Consider the following 22,063-nt stretch of genomic DNA (forward strand, 5'->3'; position numbering starts at 1 on the left):
TTTCCAGTATTATCTCAGCAATCAATCAGGTAGAAATGCATAGGTACAAAATAAAACATAGCTGGCCTGTTTTTAAGATATTCAGTCTTACCTGATTTTAGTAGTTCTATCATTATTAATAAATTAAATTGCCCTAGGGAACAGGCCAAAGGATTAAGGTGACTCTCCACATCATTAAAACTCAGCTGCAATGGCCTGTACAGTTTCAGCCTAGGTCAGCTGTCACTTCCTGCACTCTGGGGATTAACTCAGCCCCAGACCTGTCCATTAGAGGCAGAGTGACCACCCTGTTCTGGGAGGTTGCTAATCTTCACCTATAGGGATGCCAGCAACAGCACTTTGGGTTGATCCCAGGACCACAGAAGTTTTCTTGCTCCTTTTGGTTTATTTGCACAGCATAAATATGGGGTGAGCACTGCAGGAAGTCCAGCCTAGGGGCTCAGGCTGGAAGAGATATTTGTGTTCCCTAGCACTGGATGTCTGTTCAGGGACAGTTGATTTTGTGACCATGATTTTTATGTAATGATCTAAAAGCTGAACTCCCTCTGGTCCTCACAGCAAGCCGTAGGTTGTGGCAGCAGCTGTGGCCAGGGAGCAGCAGTGTCCCCAGGGAGGAGGACAGCACCTGGAGGTGTCTGCCAGCCTAGGCTGGAGTTTGAGCTGAGCATAGTTTGGGGAGACCAGAGGCTTTACTGTGCTGTGTGAGCAGGGGATGGGGTGTGACAGCTAAACTTTGGTGTATTTATCTGCAAGAACACTGGTTGCCTCTTAAAAAGAAAACTCCCTGCAAGTGTCCTTATGTAACAGATAGTCCCTACCCAGAACAGTTAAAGGCTGAATCTTCCTCCTGCAAAAGCAAATTCTGAAGGATCCAAGTTCATTCTCTCCCTGGGCTGCTTTTGGGAGAGGAGGGGAGGGGGGCCAGGAGCGGGGGAGGTGGTTAACAGTTACTCTACTGTGTCCTGACATTAGGCGAGCTGCAAAAATGCTCCCAGTGTATCAGGTAGTGTGAGGTGCCAGCCCTTTGCTGGAGCACGGAGAGCAAGTCTGCTGAGGAGCCTTAAATACTTTCCACCCCGACAACCTTAGCATAACGCCTTTCAGCAGAGTTGGCAGGAGGGTTGTTTTTGTGTAGTCTCTCACCTCTCCCAGCAGCCTGGCTGACGCGCCTGTGCCGCGCTGTGCTCAGGGATCGAGCGCTGCAATGGGAGTAGGAGCCGCAGATCCTCTTGCTGATATGCCGGGAAGGACGTGCATGAGGATTACACGCAGACTTTGCGCGACGGACCCGAGCAGAGAGCAGCCCCACCGGACAGAGTCGGCGTAGCTCTGGTGCAGCTGGACTCACAGATGCAAAAGGCTGAATTTTTAGTCTTTCATAGAAAAAGAGTTTGGCATTTCTGAAGTTTGCTGAGCGACAGCGAGAGACTTGGCCCAAGCCTTGACACTTTGGTTTTGGACGGTGCTTCCCCAGTCTCCAGAGAGATGGTACCTGTCGCGGAGGCAAGTCACAGTGAAATGCTGAGCACAGGCTGGGTTTTGAATTGCTCACTTAGGAGGTTGGGTTTGTTTTATTTTTGGTCTCCAGTTAGACAGAAAGGCCAAGAAGCCAGCGAAAGAATGGTAAAACCTGCAACAATATTAAGTAATCTTTAATGAAGAACTTCTGACTGTAAAGGCAGAGCAAGACCAGCCTTTTATCTTTAAGCTGGTCGCTGCAACAGATGTAGGAAGGGGCATCTTTACGGATGCGCGGAGCCCTGTCAGAGGGTGATTGTACAGGATCGCTCTTGCGGTTGTGCGGCATCGCTATCCGGGCTTTGCTAATTCTATTTCTTTAGCTTCTGTAATTTTAGCAGGAAAGGCCCAGGCGGCCAGGCAGCGTTGTCGGGGGTGGTGAGGAGAAATAACCTGATGAATTTTCCATCAGCTCAACTCACTCAAATATTCTTGCCGTTAACTTTTGGGGTCAATAATAAATATTAAAACCTGTAGATTTAATAAGTCAATGTAGGTGTTCGCTGCCTTTTGAGACCACTTTATCTTTCCATCAAAGATGAAACAAGCTTCTCAAATGAATAAAAAATAGGGCCTCAAGTGATTACAAGTGAGAGCAATTTGAGCTCCTCTCTCAGAACCTGGCAGTAGGCACTTCTGAGCCTCTTCTGACTGCCTAGACATTCTGCTTTAGCGCTGCTCTTGCTGTTATATTTTTAGGTAAATATTTCCAACCTGTGTGTACAGACCTTCAGGAACAGTGTTTGCTGCCACTCCAGGCTTGAGGGACGATGCAGGTCTGGATCCCACCAGGCTCTGTTGAGTCTGATTTGCGTTGCAAGTCTAGTTTTCCTTGGTGCTTGCTATAATCTCCTCAAGTTCAAAGAGCGCTTAGCTGCTTGTCTTTGTCAAAAACCCTGTTGGAGATCTTTTATGTCGAAGATGTAGGATTTTTCCGCATGACTTTGATTATTTATTCATTCCACTTCTCTGGTGTATGATAGCGCTGATATCATGAAGACCCCTTGTCTTGCACTGCTCTTGCTCTGAAATTCATGGAGATTTAGTGCCTTTGAAATTGTTTTAAAAGGGAAGGAAAAGTTTTTGAAGTCCCTTTTTTTTTTCTTCTATTCCCCATAACAGTGCCGCAGCACATTTTTCCGGCCTTCCACGCTCCTTTGCCAATTGACATGCGCCACCAGGAAGGACGATACCATTATGAACCTCACTCTATCCACGCTATCCATGGGTAAGTCTTACACCTCCACTCCTGTGCCTTGCTAAAATGTCAGCCACCTGCAGTATTCCAAATCCCGCTGCTAAAGTCCCTGGGACTCACTGTCCTTCTGGCAAGCTGTCTCTACTGGCCACCCTCCACCTCATTGTCCCCATCCAGTGACAATGCTGACCTGCCTGGCAGGAGGGCTTTACAGCTCTGTTAAGCCTACAGAAATGCCCTATAGCAGCAGGATGGGAGTATAGGGCTTCTTTGTCATTATTCAGCTCAGGTCCCGGGAACAGGCTTGACTTGGGTTTTTGCACCCGCTGTGTTTCTTACATCATGCCTTGCCTGGGTCATTTCTGTCACCATCTTGGCAAAGACCCGGCACTGCTCCCTCTCTTTGGGGATCTTGTGTACCATTCCTCCCTGCCTGCCAATTGTGGGAATGGTGGCAAAAGGCTGCTGGCAATGCCATAATTCAGTTTGATTTCACTGGACAACAGCCCAAATACCCTGGTGGCATTTTTCCAAAAGCAGTAATAAGTCAGGTACTCATGGGGGTGTACATGTCCACCCTGGAGGGGCAGGACTCTGGGTTTTGGTGGTGACTTTCTCATGAAAACCTTCTCTCCCTGAGACCGCTGATGGGCAGTGAGCAAGCACAGAGACTGGTCAGGGGCTACACCCTGAGAGGGGAGTTCGCAGTTAATCTCTTCATCCAGGACATGGCTGCTCAATAGCTCTTAACGTCTTGAAGGAGATGTTTACAGAGAGATCTGATTTTTACCTCCTGTAAGCTTTGATCAGGGCAAGGAAAATGGAGCCAGCAGGGATGTGAGCGCAGGTTCTAGTGACCATGGGGCTGGAAGTGTTTCTTCTAGTCCCTGACATGCACCTTTTTCATGAGAGGTGAGGAGCAGTGTGATGGGGTTGGCAGTCCCACGGCCATCCCGATATCCTTCAACCCGCAGCTGTAACATACGGCTCAGACATCAGCTGAGGGACAGGTCCCAGAGCACTCAGTGCAGGGGAACCACTGAAGGGTAGAATCATTTTGCAAGAAGAATAAGGAAAGAACAACTAGGTCTCATCACTTAAAAAACTCTTATTTCATCCCCTGGAGTCTTGTTGGAGTCTTGTTGCAGCCTTGCTGTCGGGCCAGGGGCTGTGCTCACCCAGCTTTGCAGTGGCTTTTTGTGGAGCTGTGCTGCTTCTGGATAGGTGTGAGCAGGGGAACAGAAGCTGGGAAGCAAGTAATGCAAACAGCAGCAGCCAGATCTGTGGAGCCCCACAGCTACTACAGCTTTATTCTGCTTCCAAAATACTGCAAGAAATAAGTGATAGAGCATTCCCCTGGATCCTACCAGAAGATAAGTCATTGTCTTTTTGGCTGACAGTCAGTTTGACTGGATGTTTAAAGAGGCAGAGCAGCTTCTTCCATGCTGTGTGCAAAGGGGAAATGACAAAGCAGGTTGCTAACGTGAGAACTGGGGGAGATTAGGGAAGATGCATGAAATAGTTCTGGCCTTTCATGCGAAAAATTGTAGAAAAAAAGACAGAATAATAACTTGCCGGGAGATAGGTAATAAGCCAGAGCTCTGGCTAATAAAGCACGTATGGAAGAGGGTGATATTTAAAATAATGGTTAGAGGCTGGCAGATGTTCTGATGTTTGTCACAGTTTATTTGTGTGCCCCACTCGGTGCTCCCCTTCAATCCTCACAAGGAGGTTTGGGGACACTGCATATACCCTGGGACTCCACAGCAGTTTCTGTGGTGGGGTCATGAGGCAAGGTCTTCTACAGAATGCAGCCGAGACTTGCCACTGATGCTACCCATGAATCATATCCCCAGCAACCCCAGTGTTTTTCATATTGTAATCCGTGTTATCTGGCTGGTCAACCCTGGCCAAGTGTGTACAGCACTGGCAGATCAGGTTTCAATTCATCTGCACCAATATTAATAAGCTAATGTGTTAGCAGTTAACCACATTTGTCTATCAGTGGGCCAAGTGTGTCCTACTTAGTATTTGGCTTAGTTGTTGGCAAATACCTGTTGCATTTCTTCCTTGGGATTCCTCTGGTTCCCAGCAGCTCCTCTCACAAAACCAACTTGCAAGGTACTGGAGAGAAAACTCGTTTGTGGGTCTTAAAGAGCAAACATAGTGCTCTTTGAAACTACCTGGGCACTGCACTGAAAGGTGCCTTTGTGGCCAGAGAAGCACCAACACTGAGCAGCCAAGTGCTTCTTGGCAGTGGCAATTTTTTTAGGGTCGAGGGAATGCCACTTCCATTTGGCTGTTTGTCAAGTACCCTGCACTATGGCATAACCACACTGGGAAAATTCTCTGCCGCTGTGGTCTCTCAACCATTTCTCCTCTCCAGATTTTATCTGCAAACATCTTAAAATCATGTCTTGCCCTTTACTCCTCTTGTTTTTCATTCTACTTCTCTTTTGTCTTTCTTCTCTCTCCTCCAGTCTCTGCTCTGGAGGTCACAACATATCACTCACCCTCCTTGCTGGAGGTGTGAAATCATCCAGACATGGTGGTAGACCTGGGCTAAAATATACTTGGTGGTTGCTTGGCTCTTGTTCAATACTCTGGGTAGACTCTGTGGGCACAGATGAGCTTCTAGAAGTTTGTACTCCATCCTGGTGGTGCAGAAATCAATCCTTCTTGTTTCAAAAGTAAACAACCCATAAAAAAACCCTAAGGACATATTTTCACTCTAGAAAATTATGGCAAATGTTTGGAAGAAAAATTGCGTCACCGAGTTTTGGCTTTATGATTAATGTGATCGGTGCCTGACAGAGAGCCCCCAATTCATCAAGTTTATATTCTACCTGTCTGCTGTCTTGATGCTACCAAATTTATCTAATTATGTGAACATTGCACGGCAAATTAAGTGCATTCTTATTTGTTGCTAACTATGGGGTCTTACTGTCTGCCTGCTGTATTATGTCAAAGGTTTGTTTCCTGATTGCTCATTGTGACCTGGCAGTGCATTCCCCTTCATCACTGTTTGCATTTGGACTAATGAGAGCATACATTATTTTATCTCAACTGGAGAGAGCTCTGCAAGGCTCTCTTGAGCAGAACCACCTGTGGGACCCTTAGCTTGGAAACATAGATGGGAATGTGAAAAACTTGCGTAAAAAAGGACCCCCGTGCCAAGACAGGCCAAAAAGACTTGCGGTGTTTCTCTTCGGTGTTGTCATTCCTTGTGTCTCAGTGATTTTCTTGTTAAGCAGCGTAACGAATAATTTTCAGGACTTGAGTCTTCTTCTAAATCACTGAGGATTTATTATATATGTTCAGAAGCAGATTGTGTTGGGGTTTCCTTGAAGTCTGCTTTTAGAGATTGTTTTGGTGTTTCTCCAGTCATTAGGATGACCCAATTTTCAGTAAAACCACTGCTGGTTTTACTCATTTGATGGTGAATTTTTTGGACATCTTTAATATTTGGACTTTTTTCCTTGGCATTCACAACAATTTGACAGAATCGTGGTGCTTGCTTGGCTTGTCTAGAAAAATTAAGTATCCCATTCAGATGATCCTTGAGCTCTGTGCAGTGCAAACCAACAGGAATATTGTGGATTCAAGATACTGTCCTGGACTGCAATGATTGTGTGGCTGTAGTAATACGGAGGATAGAGGGAGAGGCAGAGATGGAGTCCAGTGGATACTGTAAAGGATGCAATGCACATTGGAGTGAAACTGAATATGTGATGAAATTTATTCCAGGAATGTAGAACTAGAGCAGAATGAATAAAATAAATTATATTGGTGCATATAAATTGTATGAACCAACACTTCCACAACATAACATTCATTTAACAGTAAGTAATACTGCAACACTCAAAGGCTAAGAAAAGACAGAAAAATAAATGTGAAGGTTCTGCATTATTCTGGAGACTCAGGATCAAATTACAGAGCCACATACTGTTTTTCCCTGTGATCCTCTCTTCCAGAGCACAGGATGGCCCAGGCTCTGTGGAAGAGCAGTGGTGGGTCTTGCATGTATTTTCTGCATGCAGCTTTTATTGATTTGTCAGTTTCACTCTTCACTGTTGGTTTTAGGTCAGCACTATTTGAGTGAAAGTCATCAGCCAGGTGTGTGCAGGCTCAAAGCTGAACCAGAGAAATTCTCTTCATAAGTTGGTACAGGTCTTTTTCTAATAAAAGGGGTATTTTGTATTTTAGTGAACTTCTTCACAAAAATCCACTAATCCACTGGGGCCTGGTCTCTGCTTTAAACTAAGGGGACAGCATCAGCTTTGCAAGACCAAGCCCTTGACTCCAGAGGAAAGTTGCTGGCAGGTATGGGAGGTGATTACACGCTTACCTTTTTATTATTATTATTATTATTTAAATCACAACAAAAATAACTGAAAACTCCTTAGCTCAGCTTAAAAGTCCCTGCCAATGCAAGAGCCTTCAGGGCTAACCCCAGTAAACAGCATGCCCAGGCTTGACTCAGCAAGAAGCTTTTTAACAGTAGCTCCTAAACTGTGGTTAAAACCCATCGGGCATTATGCACCGTAAAAAACAAAAGCAGCCTTGTTTTTCTACCAACATCCTGGTGGTATTTTAGGATGCAGTTTTGACATTGTTTATTAACAAAATATTGTTGTTGCTCTTCTGTCCACAAATAAAAATAGTAAAATAATAAAACAAACCCTGAGCTGATAATCACAAATTCCGTGGTTTTCATTAGGACCGAGTTGTCCCAAAGACCCAAACACAGAGATGACTCCATCTCCATGATAATGTGAAGTTGCCCTTAATTTCCCTCTGGTAAGGATCTTATCTCATTTAATCAAGGATATTCCTCTGTTTCCCTGAAATCTTAATATATTATTACAGATTTTTCCCGATATCCAGCCTACACTTTTTTTCTTTATCTGATTCTATTACGCCTCCCTGTTTAAGTTTTTTTTCCTTTTTTACTCTGTTAAAAATTACAGAATACCTTTTCAGGCCAGTTAAAATGTTCCTGAGCTGTTTCGGCAGGGTGATTCACAGGCAGAAGAGTTGACTGTTAAACTTTTCATCATAAAAAGACTGTGTCTCAAGTGTTTACAAATACGCCAAATTTAATGTCAAACCCAAGATTTTCCATGTTGAATATCTATTCCAGTCTGGTTCTCTCTTTCCTTTGTTGTTTTTTGTGAGATTCAGCCAAGGGAGGCCAAGTGGGGTTAAGGGAAAATATGTTGTTTTGCCATACAAAAAATAATCATCATCATCTTATAACTGCTTCTAGAAACACCAGTGTCTCTTGCTTTAGAGTTGGAATTTGTTACTGTCACAGATGTGCCTTTTGCTGTTCCCATTCTACAAAAACACAAACAAATCCAATCAATTTTGCCAGATAGGAATCCTTTGAAAACTCTTGCTTCCAATACATCCACTGAAGGGGTGTCAGAGCATTGCGGTGAAATTTTCCGAGTGCCCTGTGGCCCTGACCACACTTCATCTGAATCTTGCCAGGGCTCACCTGACGGTGTTCCCCGTTCCCTGCTGGGGCCTCTCCACCATCCCTTCCATCCAGGGGAATTCATGACTCCGTGGAGGAGAGGAGCCATTTGCAGTGCGTGCTCTTGAAGCTGCCTCTGTGCATTATCAGGCATGCACAGAGTGCCTTCAGTTATCCTGCATGGGGCACTGCTCCCCCAGGGCTGCAGCTGGGATCCCGTCACGCCGCTCAGGATGGGACCCCTGGTGATGGCCGTTCCTGCAGCAAGGATGCCGCTGGGCTGAGCCGCAGAACCTACATACCAATAAAACCTGTGTTTTCATATTTACTTTGCTACTGGAGTAGAAAATCTTTGGCAGGTCATGATTGATGGTACTGTGCTGCTTAGGAGACAGAGCGAGCTCCCTCCGGAGTCAAAGCAAACAGCTGCTCAGAGAGGCCTTCTTATGTGTTTTGCAAAGTTTTACGACTTTCACCAAATAGATACATTGCTCATTTGGGAAGCAGGTTTGGGGGCTCCCACATCCAATTTATTCTGTCCCCTTCTTTCCCACATGCTTCTTTTATTTATTTAAGAAAATCAGAATGTGTAAGTTTTCAACTGTTTGCAGGGGCTGATCCCCTCCAGAAGGCTGGTTCAAACCTCACCCTGGTCTGTAATTAGAGGAGCCTGTTGCTTTTAGGTGGCTCTTTGGTGACCTACAAGAGGTGATTTGGGGGACTGTCAATTCCAGGATTAACACTTGATGGTCACTTGATCAATCTCCAGGAGACCACAGATTAAATGCTAGGCTTGCCATGTTGTGTTCTGGGAGCTGAAAAAATTACTTTAATTCCATCTGTGCTTTATTTTCTTCATCTCTAAAATGTTGTCACAGTAATACTCATCCTTTAGATATCTTGAGAGCTAAAAAAAAAGACTCCTTTGGGTTCCAAGGTTGATCTTGTAGCATGTTTTGAGGCACCGGGGAAGAGGTACATAGCACTACCTGCCTGTGCAGAAACTGAGAAGGTACGTTCCTAACATCTGGCCTCAGTGGGAGGACAGGCTGATCAGGTCTTTGGAAAATGGGGAAGGTGTAATCCAAAACACTGATCAGGGCTAGTATGTTTCTGTAAGCTTTTCCAGTCACATAAATTATTCTGAAAAAAAAACAAACCCCAAACCAAAACAAACAAAAAAGCAGACAAACAAACAAAACCAAAACCAAACCAACAAAATACAAACCCCCACAGCTTTCACTTTTGAATCTGGTTAAAAATTTTCAAGCGTATTCTCAATTATGAGAGAGATTTACACATCTATGCTGTTCTTTAACTTCTGGATAGTTTTGTCATGTGTGTTTAGTTAAATAGCCTTCAGAGTACTTTGAAAAACTGAAACCTGAAGTCCAGAGGGACCTGAAGGGGGGGTGGTTTCAGACTCACTAAATCATGCAATGAAATGCAGATTGAGTTTGGAAACATTTGGGCTGGATCTCCAGTTGCTGAAGGCTGTGGCATTGGGCTGGAGTGAGGGGCCTGGGTTCACACTTAGTGAAGATCTGGGCCACCAAGTTGCTGGTGCTGTGAAAAACAGCACCTCTAATTTAGCCTAATCACCGCCAGAAGTGTAAAAGTGGCTAAGAGGTTTTAGTACTGAGAACAAAAGCATGATCTTTGAGGTCTTTTATGTAAACCTCTGGCATGTGTTCATTTAATATGATGTCACTCTGTAATCCACCATTGCTTTTAAATGTCATTCTCAGAGCTTCATGTCAGCGAGTCTTAAGTGATAATCCCTTTGCTTACCTCACTTTATAGTAGATTAAAAGTGACTTCATGCTTCCACCTTATCCGCTGTTAAGCTTGTGCTTTAGGAAAAAAATTTATTTGAACTCTCTTCTCCTGCTGCTTTCTAAAGAGTTTCTAAACAGGGAGTGCATGTCTTTCAGAAGCTATCTCAATAGGATTGCCCATTCTCCACTGCTTTCAGCATCTGTGAAAATGGATAAATGTTCAGTGCCAACTTCCTGCCCTTTTAAACTCCAGTGTTCTGAATTTGTTTCTCAAGTTTTCTCTCAGCTAAATGGGGAGCACTGCCCTTCCTGGCCTCTTCTTTTTCTTAATCCCAAATAAATCACCTCTCTAGATGGTATTTCACCTCACCAGCCTCTTGCGGTCATGAAGACAAGAGATGCTGAGACCTGTTGCAGTGTTCTGCTCTTCTGTAGCACTTTCTCTTGTACTGCACAGGTGTCTGTGGGTTCCCTCTTATACCTCCTGGTCTTGTATCTCTGGGTTGAACTTTTACTCTACCCTGTAGCAAATCCTTTCTCAGTTTATCAAGCTCTCCATGCAGTTCAGCTTTCTGACCCACCGTCCTTTTTTTTCTCTTCCTGAATTTCACCCTCCTGCTGCTAGCACAACTCCTTGTGTAACACGTCCCTCCAGATATTTGCTGCATGTTGTCATATCCTCCTCCCTGCTCTAATGAACTGGCCAGGCTGCAGCCTGGAGCATATAGTCAAATATCAATCCACTCAGCCTCCTCATTTTCACTGTGTTTCTCTGAAATCCTTCCAGTGCGTGTGAAGATAAATGGACAGAACGCATCCATCCCATTGGCTTGTGGAATGAAGCCTGCGGCACATCACTTTTCAGGTGTTGGTTAATCTGGATTCCCAGCTACCAGTGGCTATGGGGAGCAAATTACACAGGGTGCTGAGAGATAAAAACTAATGGCAGGAATGCTGGTTTGTGATACTGCAAGAAAAATGTAGGATTTTTAATGTCCATACAGAGAGGAAATTTTCAAATCTCATCCAAAAGTTCCCCCCACGCAGCAAAGAGCAGGGAAGTCAATTTAGCCTGGATGGATGAAGGACTGAGTCAATTCTGCTGGGATTAGAACATGTGGTTTGAGGGATCCTAGGTATTTTTGGGTCTGATTCTTGGACCACCCAGATGGCTGGGGGGGAAAGTTAAAAAAAAAAAAAAAATACCAGTGAGAAAAGGACCCAGTTTGGCAGAACTGTGGATCTGGATACTCTGCATGCAGCTGACACCCTGCAGACACATCTGCACAAACCAAAGGGCAGAACTGGGTGCTGTTACTCTGGCAAATCTCAGATCTGCACATCGCTCCCACGGGAGTGCGTGTGTTTTAGCAGGATTTCTAGATCCCTGGCTCTGACACTAAACCACATAAGTATGTTTTTCTTCTGTGTGCCAGACCATTTTGAGAATTTGTGATTTTACACAATTTTCTGCCTTGGAGACTCTTGATTCCTGTTCTTTTATGTTTCACCATTGATATTAAATAGTCAGCTAACAGCTAAAATTTAGAGCATTTCTCAAGGGTCAAACATTTAAAAGTGCCTGTGTTACTTCAGATCATAAATCCCAATGTACTGGGTCTGGCTAACAGCATTTGAAAGTGGGTGTTGTGGGTTTCAAAATAGTGTTGACTCTTAGGGCTGGCTTGTCAAGTGCTGGTAATGCAAAGGCTCAATGGGTTTTACAAACAGGCTGGATCCTATTTAAGGTCAAAGTACTCCAATCTCTGTTGAAACTCGGGACGCTAAAGCCATTTCTAGTAAAGGAGTTAAGTACCTAAAAATTCATAAAGTGGCTGGAGTGGAGTTAAGAAACACAGATATGTTAACGAGGCAGCTTGTGCCTACTTGGAGCCTAGTGTGCATGCCCAGGCCATGCAGCTCCTGCAGAATCAATGGGGATGTTTTCTACCCTGTCTTCTCTCTGTTGTAGAAGCATGCACATGGTAAATCTCATGGGAGGATGTGCTATGGAGAAAACATATTCAAGGTTTAGATGATATCAGTTGGCCAGGCTCCACTTCAAGAGCAAGTTCATTGCATTCCTTGCTCTTGCTTTATTGGTGTGTATGCGGTTGGGTTTTGATATAAGTGATGGTGGTAGCTGATAGTGAACCAGGAGAATGTGAGCCTTTTGATGATTTTTTTAACGCAGATACTTGTTGGAGTGGAGGGATACCTTAAAGCATGGTAGGAGCTGTCCTTTGCCACACCCTGGGTAGCAGAAGGACCTGTACCATGGTTTCCTTGCTGCTGAGCACATGCTGTTAGATTAAATGTGAGAATTAGGCTCCATCACTACCTCTTGCCCTTTCTCTGGCTGCAGTGGTGTGCCAATGTTTCTTTTGCACAGATGGAGCCTCCTCACTGCAGAGGTATTTCTACCTGCACAACTCATTTTATCTCTGTCTTACACCTCTCCCTACTCTGCACATGAGCCAGAGTCACTTATAACAGCACCTGGGTGCAGTCAGGCAAGACTGAATAGATATGTTGGGGCTGTATGAAATGCAGTTACATTCAACTTTTTGAGTTTCTCAGAGAAATCAATGTGTGTTCTTAAATCCTGTAAGGGCCCTTGAGATATTTTTGTTTCGATCCTGTAAAAGCATCCTGGAGAAGAATTTGTCTTATTCCTCTCCACCTCTTGCCCCTTCACAAGAGGCTTTCCTAGCTTTGTTATAGAGCTACTTACAGGGCTTTAGATTTGCAAATCAGCTGCTGGACATGGTACCTGCTGACTGAATGCTTCATCTGAAAGCCTCTTAAGATCCCAGAGAGTAGCCACACATCCCAAAGTACCGTTGGTAGAGGAAATCTACCAGAGTGTGGTTAATACATTAAAAATAGGAAAGTTTCAAGCTTACAGCTGCATTAGGGTAAATATCTCAGTGTCTGCTTCCTAGGAAGACCAAATTTTCAAGGAATTAGTAGTGTTTGAAGTGCTGCACTGAGTAACTGATAACCACTCAGGTCAGACTGTGTTGGTCATGTTGGTTTGAAAAGACCTTCAGGGAACCAGTGATGTTTTCAGTTCTCTGGCCTCTGAAATGAGGCCTCTACTGCTGTTTCATCCTGATAACAAGGCAAACATTTTGTGATGACATCTTTTGGGGCCAGAGTACAGCATGAGAGTTGGTATATTGTAAGGATCAGGTCAGGGAGAATAATTCTATTTTCTGTAGACCAGCTGGAAGGATTTTGCAGTTGGTTCCCAGGAGAGAAATTATATAGAAGTTGCTTCTATTTTTCTCTTTTTTCCTAGTCCTCCAGCCCAACTGATTCTCTGTAAGAAGTATTGCTATGGACAGTGAAATATCTGTTAAGTTCTATCCAGCACGTTTTAATGCTTCAATAGTTAGTACCTGTATGTATATTATTTCCTATAGAAGTCTCTAAACAGAGAAATAGTCACAGTGAAACAAGTGTCAGCGGAACCCAAAGCACTTCATTCACTTGACAAAATAGTAGATTTCCAAAATCAAATAGATTTCTATCCACTTTGGAAAATAAATTGTACAGAAACACATAACCAAACCACTTTTCAGGCTAGGTCAGAGAAATTCAAACCCTCACTCAGGACATGAGATGACCAGAATGTAAGAGACTAAAATGCAATTGAGCCAGCTTTTAAGGGCTCCAGAGGATCTTTACAGAGGACAAGTACATTGGACTTTTGGGCTTTAGTGGGTAAAAATGAAAACCACTTTATATTCCTCACCAAAGCATCATCATGTGGCCTTACCTAGTGAGTCGGAGGGAAAGGCATTCTCCCACACTTCATTCATGTCCTGGGATTGTCTGCTCAAGGCTTGGCTAGGTCTTGACCTCTCTTGGCATGCGAGATCAAAACCTGGTGTGACTCCAGACTTCTCTCGACCACGTCTGGTTTGAATCCTGTCAGTGCCCGGATGAGTGTTACTGCAAGAATAAGAATCTCTTCAAAGAGTCATTTGTTTGTTTGTTTGTTTGTTTAAGAGACAGCTTCTGCCAAATGTGAAGAAGGTAGGAGCTCTGTGACCTGTAACTTCTTTCCCTTCACGTCCTGATGTGCTGCTGAAGCTCAGTATTCTGTCAACCTGTTTTCTTCCTTGCTTGATCTCTGCAGAGCAGGGTTTGCATTTCTGGTGAATTATGTGACTGTTTCTGATAAGGATGGATGTTGAGCAGAGATTTGAGCTTGATTTCTGTGCAGATGTCACACTGCTTCAGGTATGTTACTCTGGTGCAGCATATTGGGTGAGTGACCTTTCCCAGGGTGACTCAGCGAGTAAATGGCACAAATTGAGGGACAGAAGATTCTTTAAGATGCCTTACACTGAAGAGTGGCAGGTTGTGCACTGGATGCAGTGGTTTCCTATCCCTTCATTTGGTTTTTGACTACGTTGCCAAACTGGACTTATTCCAGGATCTGGTTTCTGTGATTGATTTCATTACTTTGTGTTTCATAAACCCAACCCTTCCAGCTCTGTGTTCATTGGTGCTTTTCTCCCAGGCAGGGCAATTTTGTGGTTCACACATTCACCAGTAAAATTGCTGCGATCTATGAACTTGCAGTGCAGTAAGGATTTGTGTGTACATGTGGTGTGTGTGTGGTGTCTTCCTTAGCAGTGCAGGGTCTCAATGTAGTCTCCCTCTCCTGCTAACCATCCTCACTGGGTAAAAGCTGGGCTGAAAGTCATCTCCTGGCCTACAGTGCACCATGGTCTGCACTCCCCAATCACATTTGCGATTCAATTGAGAGCCAGTGGTGTCCAGGAGGAAATCTTTGATTAAAATGGAATTTAGACTTTTAGAAGCTGTTCTTGGAGGCTGAAGGTAGACATGGTGCAGCCCAGCAATCTGGCATCTTGGGAGGTATTACAAGAGACAAATATGCCTGTAAAAATCCATGGGTACAACAGCACAAGCTGCATTCGTTATTAATTTTTGACTTATCAAACTTTTGCCTTCCTTCACTGAACAGGAGAATGAGAATTTTCATGTGGGACTTTTGTAATTGAAAGTTTATCCCCTACCAACAGGTTTTTATAACTTCTTACACTTTGTCCCTCAGATACTCATGAGTGACCTTAGAACATGGCCTGTGCGTTCTTGTACCTTTTTTTTGTTGGCTAGAAGCTCTTCTATAGTAGTCACATAGTACCAAATGTGTAGTGCATGCTGGGTAAGAGTAATTATATTGCCATTTGATTATGAACAGCTTTCATGTGATGTGACATGCATAAATAGAATTGTATATATTGGCAGTCCGGATCCAGATAGTTGAATTACCTTGGTTACTACTAATACTTTAGATTACTTAAACCATAAAATATTTTTTAAATCCACATTATTTTCACCTGTTACATCTTTTGCTTATTTAAACAAATCAAGCAGCTGGTACAGCTAAATAAAAAACCCCAAAACATGCGAAGTGCAGGATCTTAAGTTCTATTTTCAAAGTAAACTCCAAGATAAGAGAATTTCTTATCAACATCCCATCTACAGCCTTTTCCTGCAGTGTAGGTATGTAAGAGCTTATACCCCACTGAAATCAACTTGAGCTGCAAGTGATACTTGATGGTGCAAAAAAATGACTGATAGGACTTTCAAAAGCTTCTACCACATGGAATACCCCACTACTGGGATTTCAGCACAGCTATGATTGCTAAGCTTGGGTTTTTTGCTACTGAGTTGTCTAAAATGAGTAAAGAAATCCACTGCACCTGAGAAGTTCTGATTTCTCATTTCCAGACCACAGTACAATGGCCCTGTGTTTGCCTTTTCCAAAACCAGAGAGAAATGTTTAAATAACATTTTGTGCTGAATTAATAATACTGATGTGAATGTTTTCATTAAAATTTGAGTATGTTTAATATCCCTTCTCTTGAATTTTAAATATAACCAATACTTGGTGACTTAATTGCCCAGCAATATCTCTTTTCTAGATTTTTGCCTTATGTTAGTAAAATGAGTGTATTTACATAGTTTCAACCTAAGCACATCTTGTTTTACTGACTAATTGCCTCACTTAAAGGGCACACAATGTTAACACCTTTTGGCTTGCCTGAGACTTTACATCATGCTACATGCTGAATCCCATAGTGAACTTTATCCTATGCAAAAGATAAATCATGTTCTCCATCCTTCTTGATAAAACATTCAAGAAAACCCTTCCACAACTCTCTGGTCATTTTAAATTGTCCCCATTGCACTGAGGGTGTGTTCAGACTATGCAGATGACCATCTCAAGAGTCTGGGTGCTGTTGTGGAAAGCAGTGGCTGTAACCTGTGAGTTGAGCACCTGTGGTTGCCCATGCAGCCATCTCTTCCTTGGCTCTGCATAGTTTGAGTGTGCACAAACAGGGCTGGGGGTCTCATCCCTCTCACCACTTAAATACCACATAAGCTGTTTGGTGAGATGCACAAAGGGTGATTTTTGAGATTGTGGAGTGATGAGGATCCTCCTGCTTCTGTCTCTGGATCAGCAGTACAAGAAGCACCAGAACTGTTTGTGTGAGGAGGATATCTGGGGGCCTCTGCCAGAACTGATGCTGCAAAAAAACCCTGTTTTTCAGGCAGTACCCCAAACCCAGCTGCACTTCCTTGGAAGGGATTGGCTGTGCCTCTGCCATTGGAGTATTTTGGAGAGAAACAGCTTCTGTGACTTGGCATCAGCCCGGTGCTTTTGGGAATTAGATGTGACATTTAAGGTCAGGTTGGCATAACTTAAGGGTCAGCTGAGGACTGGAGGTACTGAACTTCCTACTTTTACCCAGCTGAGCTTAGTGCCCAGTTTTAACCTAAGTTGAAGGAAAGTCTGAGGTATCTGAAATTGATGTGAGGCCCCGTGCAGAGAGGCAGGTGAGAGCAGTGGCCAGGAGAAGTGAGGCCATGGCACAGCCCTAAAGGCAGAAGCCACTGGAGGGTGGTGGCATGGTGATGAGCTTTCTGTGGCCAGGCCTCCTGTGCTGCCAGGCTGGTGAGCACCAGACCCGCTGGACACCGAAACAGCCAAAGCAGATACACAGGGCCGGGTTCCTTGGCCTGGAAAGGCTGTGTGCATGTGTACATCACTCTCCAGCTACAATGACAACGGCTCTTTGAAATGCTTTCCTGCATTTGCATTTACAAAAGCTGGATAAGCCTTTTCAAAAAAAAATCTGATAAGTAGCAGGCAATTGAATTAACCACTGTTGACTGTATTGCTGTCTCTTAACAAACTCCATCTGTATGGTCTCCCTTTGTAGACACAATTTTATAACTTAATTTCCCTACCAAAACATCAGTGTTTACTTAGTAAGAAATCTGTTCTTTGTCAGCTTAAAACAGTGATTTCTTTATTACCACTCTGCGCAAGGAATGACAGCACAGAGTTGGCACTGGAGCAAGTCTGGTTGAGTCTACAGCGTTGTAATGGAAACAGGGTGAACTGAGGGTCAAGTATAATGGGATTTGTATACAGAAATGTGTCTGCATAAGGAATAGCTGCATGAGATAAGAGAATGAAAGATGAAGCCCACAGGTCTCCCGTTGCATGGTGTTGGGAAGGAGGTATTGCTGTAGGTACACAGCAGACACAGGAGATGGGGTTACCTCTGCACCAGTGTAGCAAAGTTCCCTAAATCACATGTGCCTGCTCCTGCACCAGCTGGTGTTGGTGGGTGTAGGATGTATTGGGGCGGTCATCAGGGATTACTCTGAGAATGTTTTGTATGTAATTTTTACTGATTTTGGGACACACGGGATTAGTGAGGGTTTTCAAGCTATTTCAAGCTATTACGGTCTGTGGCCTCCCTAAAAAATTTCAAGCAGAGTTGTTAAACATAGTATAGTGAATTTGGCCTGAATAGCAAGAGGCTTGCAGAGATTTTTTTTTTACTGTCTTTCACAGCCCTAAAGGAGTTTTTAGTGTTTCCCAAGGGTTTTGCAAACCACAGGTTGAAAAGCACTAGTGTAAACTTTCAGGAGTAAACAGCTGGGGAACATCAGATCCCTATTCCTTCCTTGATAAATGTGTTATATTTTCCTATGTCGTTGAAAAACAGAAAGACTAGGAGAGCAGCTGTAGTCAATGATACCAACGGATCTGGGAGCAAAGCAGTTCTGCAGGGAAGGTTTTTTGGGTGGTTACGTGGCAGATGAGATATGAAACACCTCATCTTTTCTTACCATGAGATGATGATTTGGGGGGTGGGGGAAGCATCCTGGCTCCTTTGAAGTATGTTCAAGTTGTACAGTGCAGTGAGCAGTGCTGGGATTTTACCATAGGACTGGGCTTCTGTTTATTGCTTTTACTTTCTCCTGCTTTAGAGCCTTTCTCAGTCTTACATTGCAGGCTAGAGCTGGTAGAGAAAAGCCAGTTGTTACAAGCAATTGGAGAGAGACTCTGCTTTCTCTGAATTATTTGTTTTCAACGTTTCCCTATGAAACATTTAACCCTAGCACGATGCCGTCCAGATTTAAAAAATAAAATAAAATATGTCTCATGCATGTTCATTTTCTTTCTACTCTTAAAAAAACAAATAGAAAGAAAAAGAAAAGTGATACATTAAAAAGAAGAAATTAAAGTTGAAGTGCTGATTTATTGTTAATTCTCTTATTTTGTACAGAAAACTCCAGATACTTCAAAAGAAACGCTTGTTTGGAATAAAAAGGGTTTATTCCCTACAGTCATATCAGTGAAAAACTTTTACCTAGTTCTGCTCTTCACCATATAATTGCTTGCTTTTCAGCATGCTCATTGCAAAGCAAAGGCTGGTTAGATCAGCCAGTCTGCTGGATCAGATCTTACATTACATCTTGAGCTCTTTGAGTGCCATTAGCATTTCCTTTTAGAAGTGAAGAAATATTGACAGTTTGGTAGGTTATCTCGCATTTTACTGCACGTTAGGGCACTTCAAAGTCTTTATGTAGTGATAGGAACTGTCATGAAGTAGATGTGAAAAGGGCCTTTGGTCCAACTAAACCTGTCAGCAAAAAGATTTAGGGCAGGTGGTTATTATTAGAAATCAATGTATTTATTATATATTGTTCAGGAATATTTCCCTTTGGAGGTTACTGTGAGTGCTGTTGCTGTTTAAAATGTGTCAAATGCCAGTAAAATTAATTCCTGCAGAAAACCCAGGGAGCCCCAACCAAAAGCTTTGTTATTATGGGAAGGCATATCTCTTACTCCTTTGTGCTGTGATGCACCAGAGGCAGGTACACACACAGCACACCAGCAGAGTGTCTGGCATGTGTCTGTGTGTGTGTGAGATGTATTTCTGCACAGCTATCACAATCACCTTTATGTACTGATGGAGCTCCTCTGTCTGCTGTGTCTGGAAAGGCTTTGTAGAGATCTGTGCTGTACCTGTTCTATTTTGTTATATTCCCCTTTGTAAACTATGGGGTTTGGTTACTTCCAGTTAGTTACAACAGCTTACTGCTGCTTAGGGCAAGTGTGTCATCTTTCTAAGGCTTGAACACCAATGGCTTCCCCCTGTACTTTAGAAAAGAGAAGCAGGACATTTCAGAGTTTTGTAATTAATTGGATGTAGGTTTTCCTTCTTTGGGTGCCTTGTTTAGCTATAGGTTTTATGTTGTAGGACCTTGGATTATGGGAAAAGGACATTCCCAACAGAAAAAGAGCATATTAGCAGAAACATTAATGCTGGAAGTCGTTGTCCTGGAACAAAGATTCATTTTCCATTCACTCTATGATTTACAGCACATTCCAACCAAGTGATTTGGCTATGGTCTTCTGGCATAACATTGTTTGCCCTTTCCCTGACATTCTGCATATAAAGAAAAGTTATGAGCTTCTTGGGCATTCAAGGTACCAGGAAATGCAGGAGTCTACCTAATTTGTTAACATGAAATTATAGATGTCAGACACAGACTCTGTTAGTTAACGTTGGTTAGAGTAATGCTGCAGCCAGTTGATTGTATTACAGTCATGATGAAGAGGAATGGTCTTTTTTCGCTTTTCTGGGATATGACAGGTATGGAGCCAAGGCAGATTTAAAGTGTAATGAATGAATAAGCATTTTCTGTGGTTTGCCTGACTCTTCCATGAGCTCCATTGCTGTGGTGTTGCTGCCACTGTCTTTCTCCTCAGTGGGCTAGTGCTGGCATAACATGGAAACAGACTTTTCCAAAGTAGTATAGCAATTGTCTTTTAAATGCTAAACCCTTCTGTAGCACTTGAATGTTACAACCTTTTAAGGGAGAGAAGCCTCCACCCAAAAGTAGCATAGGAAGAAGACACTGGGAAGGGATTCAAAAACTCAAATTTCTTCCCCACAAACATGCACTTCCATTTGTTTTTCCAAGCCCAATGTCTTCACAGCTACAAGCAAAGTATTCACTTGAAAGTGCTAATATCCTCAACATGTGTCCCAAGGGAAAACAGAGATGCAGAGAAATGGCTGTGTCACATCCGACACATCTCTCTTACACCCATTTCCCACATCCCCACACCAGTGCTGACTCCCTCGGATCTCCCTCAGCTCTGTCATCAGGATCTGGTCTGCATCTACACCTCTCCCCATATTTTTCCCCACTGATTCCCACTTGGCTTGCTCCTTCAATCAGCCATGCCACTGCCCAGCCTTTATCCCCTCCCCACCCTGACCCTGCAGCATTTTGACACCCCAGCTCTCAAAATTTGTGACTATTGGAGTCAAGTTCTCATGCCCGGTAGTTTCAACCTGAAGCTCACATGCCTCCAGGTTTGCATTGCTCCTTAGGTTTGCTTCCTTTCACTGGTTCCTGCAGTTCTATCCATGCTTTCCTGTGTGCCTTTTCTCTCACTTTTCTTCCTTCTCCCCCTCAGCTACCTTCCTTGAAGTTCCCCTTCTTAAACTATGCTTCTTCTCTGAAGGCTTTCATCATTAATCTCTCAAGAAACTATCTTAGAGCCTCATCTGCTGTGCTTTGATTTATTAGTTGTGCAGTTTTTTTGGCAAGTATCTCATAAGAACTGAGCTGGTCATCCTTCTACCTCCATTCCTAAAGGAAAGCTTGTGTGAAAAGGTGGGCTTTCAGAACTTAAATTAAAAGATCATGTAAGTAAGATAATTGGATTAAAAAAAAAAGATATTAGGATCTGAAACAGAATGTTTACTTGCTTTGATGTGCTTTGGGAACATATGTCTGCACAGTGGGTTGTGTGGCTGATTAAGTATAAAACAATCCGAGAAAAAAATCACCACTATTAAGCTTAAATCAAAGGTCTCTCCCTAAGACACGAATTTGATTTGGGTTTGAAGGTCCCATATCAACCCTAATTTCTACCTTTGATGTCTTGCTTCTTTGTGTGTTGTATAATGGAGGGCAACCTTACTTAAAAAAATTTGTGGTTTTGTTCCATTTTGAAAGCAAATATTGTTATTGTTGTTGTGTTGCAGTTGTGGCTACAAATGTCAGCCAATACTAGACCCTTGTTGTGGTAAATGCAGCACAAATGCAATGAGAAGCCATATGTGGTCAGAAGAGTTTTTAATCTGAGAACCAATTCCTGTGCTCAGGCTCCCAACTTGGCTCCCTCCAAAAGTTGCCCCTGTCCCCAACTGAGGCTGCCAATAACCTGTGAGCTTAAAAACATTGTTAACTTATGGTGGAACTTAGATGAAAAAAGTTTCAAGCCCTAAACCAAAATACTTTTGATTTCATTATTAAAAAATCAGGTGAAAATCAGGTGAAATAAAATAGCTTGTTTGATTTGTTTAGATATTTTAAGTATAGCATTGAATTCAGATATCTTTGAATATGGAATTGTCTTTCAAAAGGGAGAATGAAAGATGTTTACCACTGTTTTTTTCTGCTTTTGTAACAAAAAAAATTATCTTGTTCTTACCTGGAGCAAGTATTTTAAATTACTCATATGCTAAAAGTAGCATTAATTCTAAGGGATAGGAAAAAATAATGCAAAGAAATTGTACCTGCCTTAGATTATGATACTGTGTAGATGAGAAATATAAAAGTTGTGTTGGAGACCTGTTCTTGATGCTTCTCCCATTGGTGGCTGAGTTTTCTTTGATTTCAGTAGCACAAGATTAGACCTTAGGCATGACAACTGCC

At 43.0% G+C, this 22,063-nt stretch overlaps 1 protein-coding gene across 2 annotated transcripts in view; it reads left to right on the forward strand.

The window, feature by feature from the left end:
• GLI2 (GLI family zinc finger 2) overlaps nucleotides 1-22,063 on the forward strand; it is a 188,679-nt gene that overhangs the window by 118,546 nt on the left and 48,070 nt on the right. For both annotated transcript variants that reach the window (XM_015635524.3, XM_015635523.3), the window contains exon 3: nucleotides 2,641-2,746. In XM_015635524.3, coding sequence (XP_015491010.1) covers nucleotides 2,641-2,746 — 106 coding nt within the window. The remainder of the gene's footprint in view (nucleotides 1-2,640; nucleotides 2,747-22,063) is intronic.

This window comes from Parus major, chromosome 7 (assembly GCF_001522545.3).
Source record: "Parus major isolate Abel chromosome 7, Parus_major1.1, whole genome shotgun sequence".
Taxonomy (NCBI): Eukaryota; Metazoa; Chordata; class Aves; order Passeriformes; family Paridae; genus Parus; species Parus major.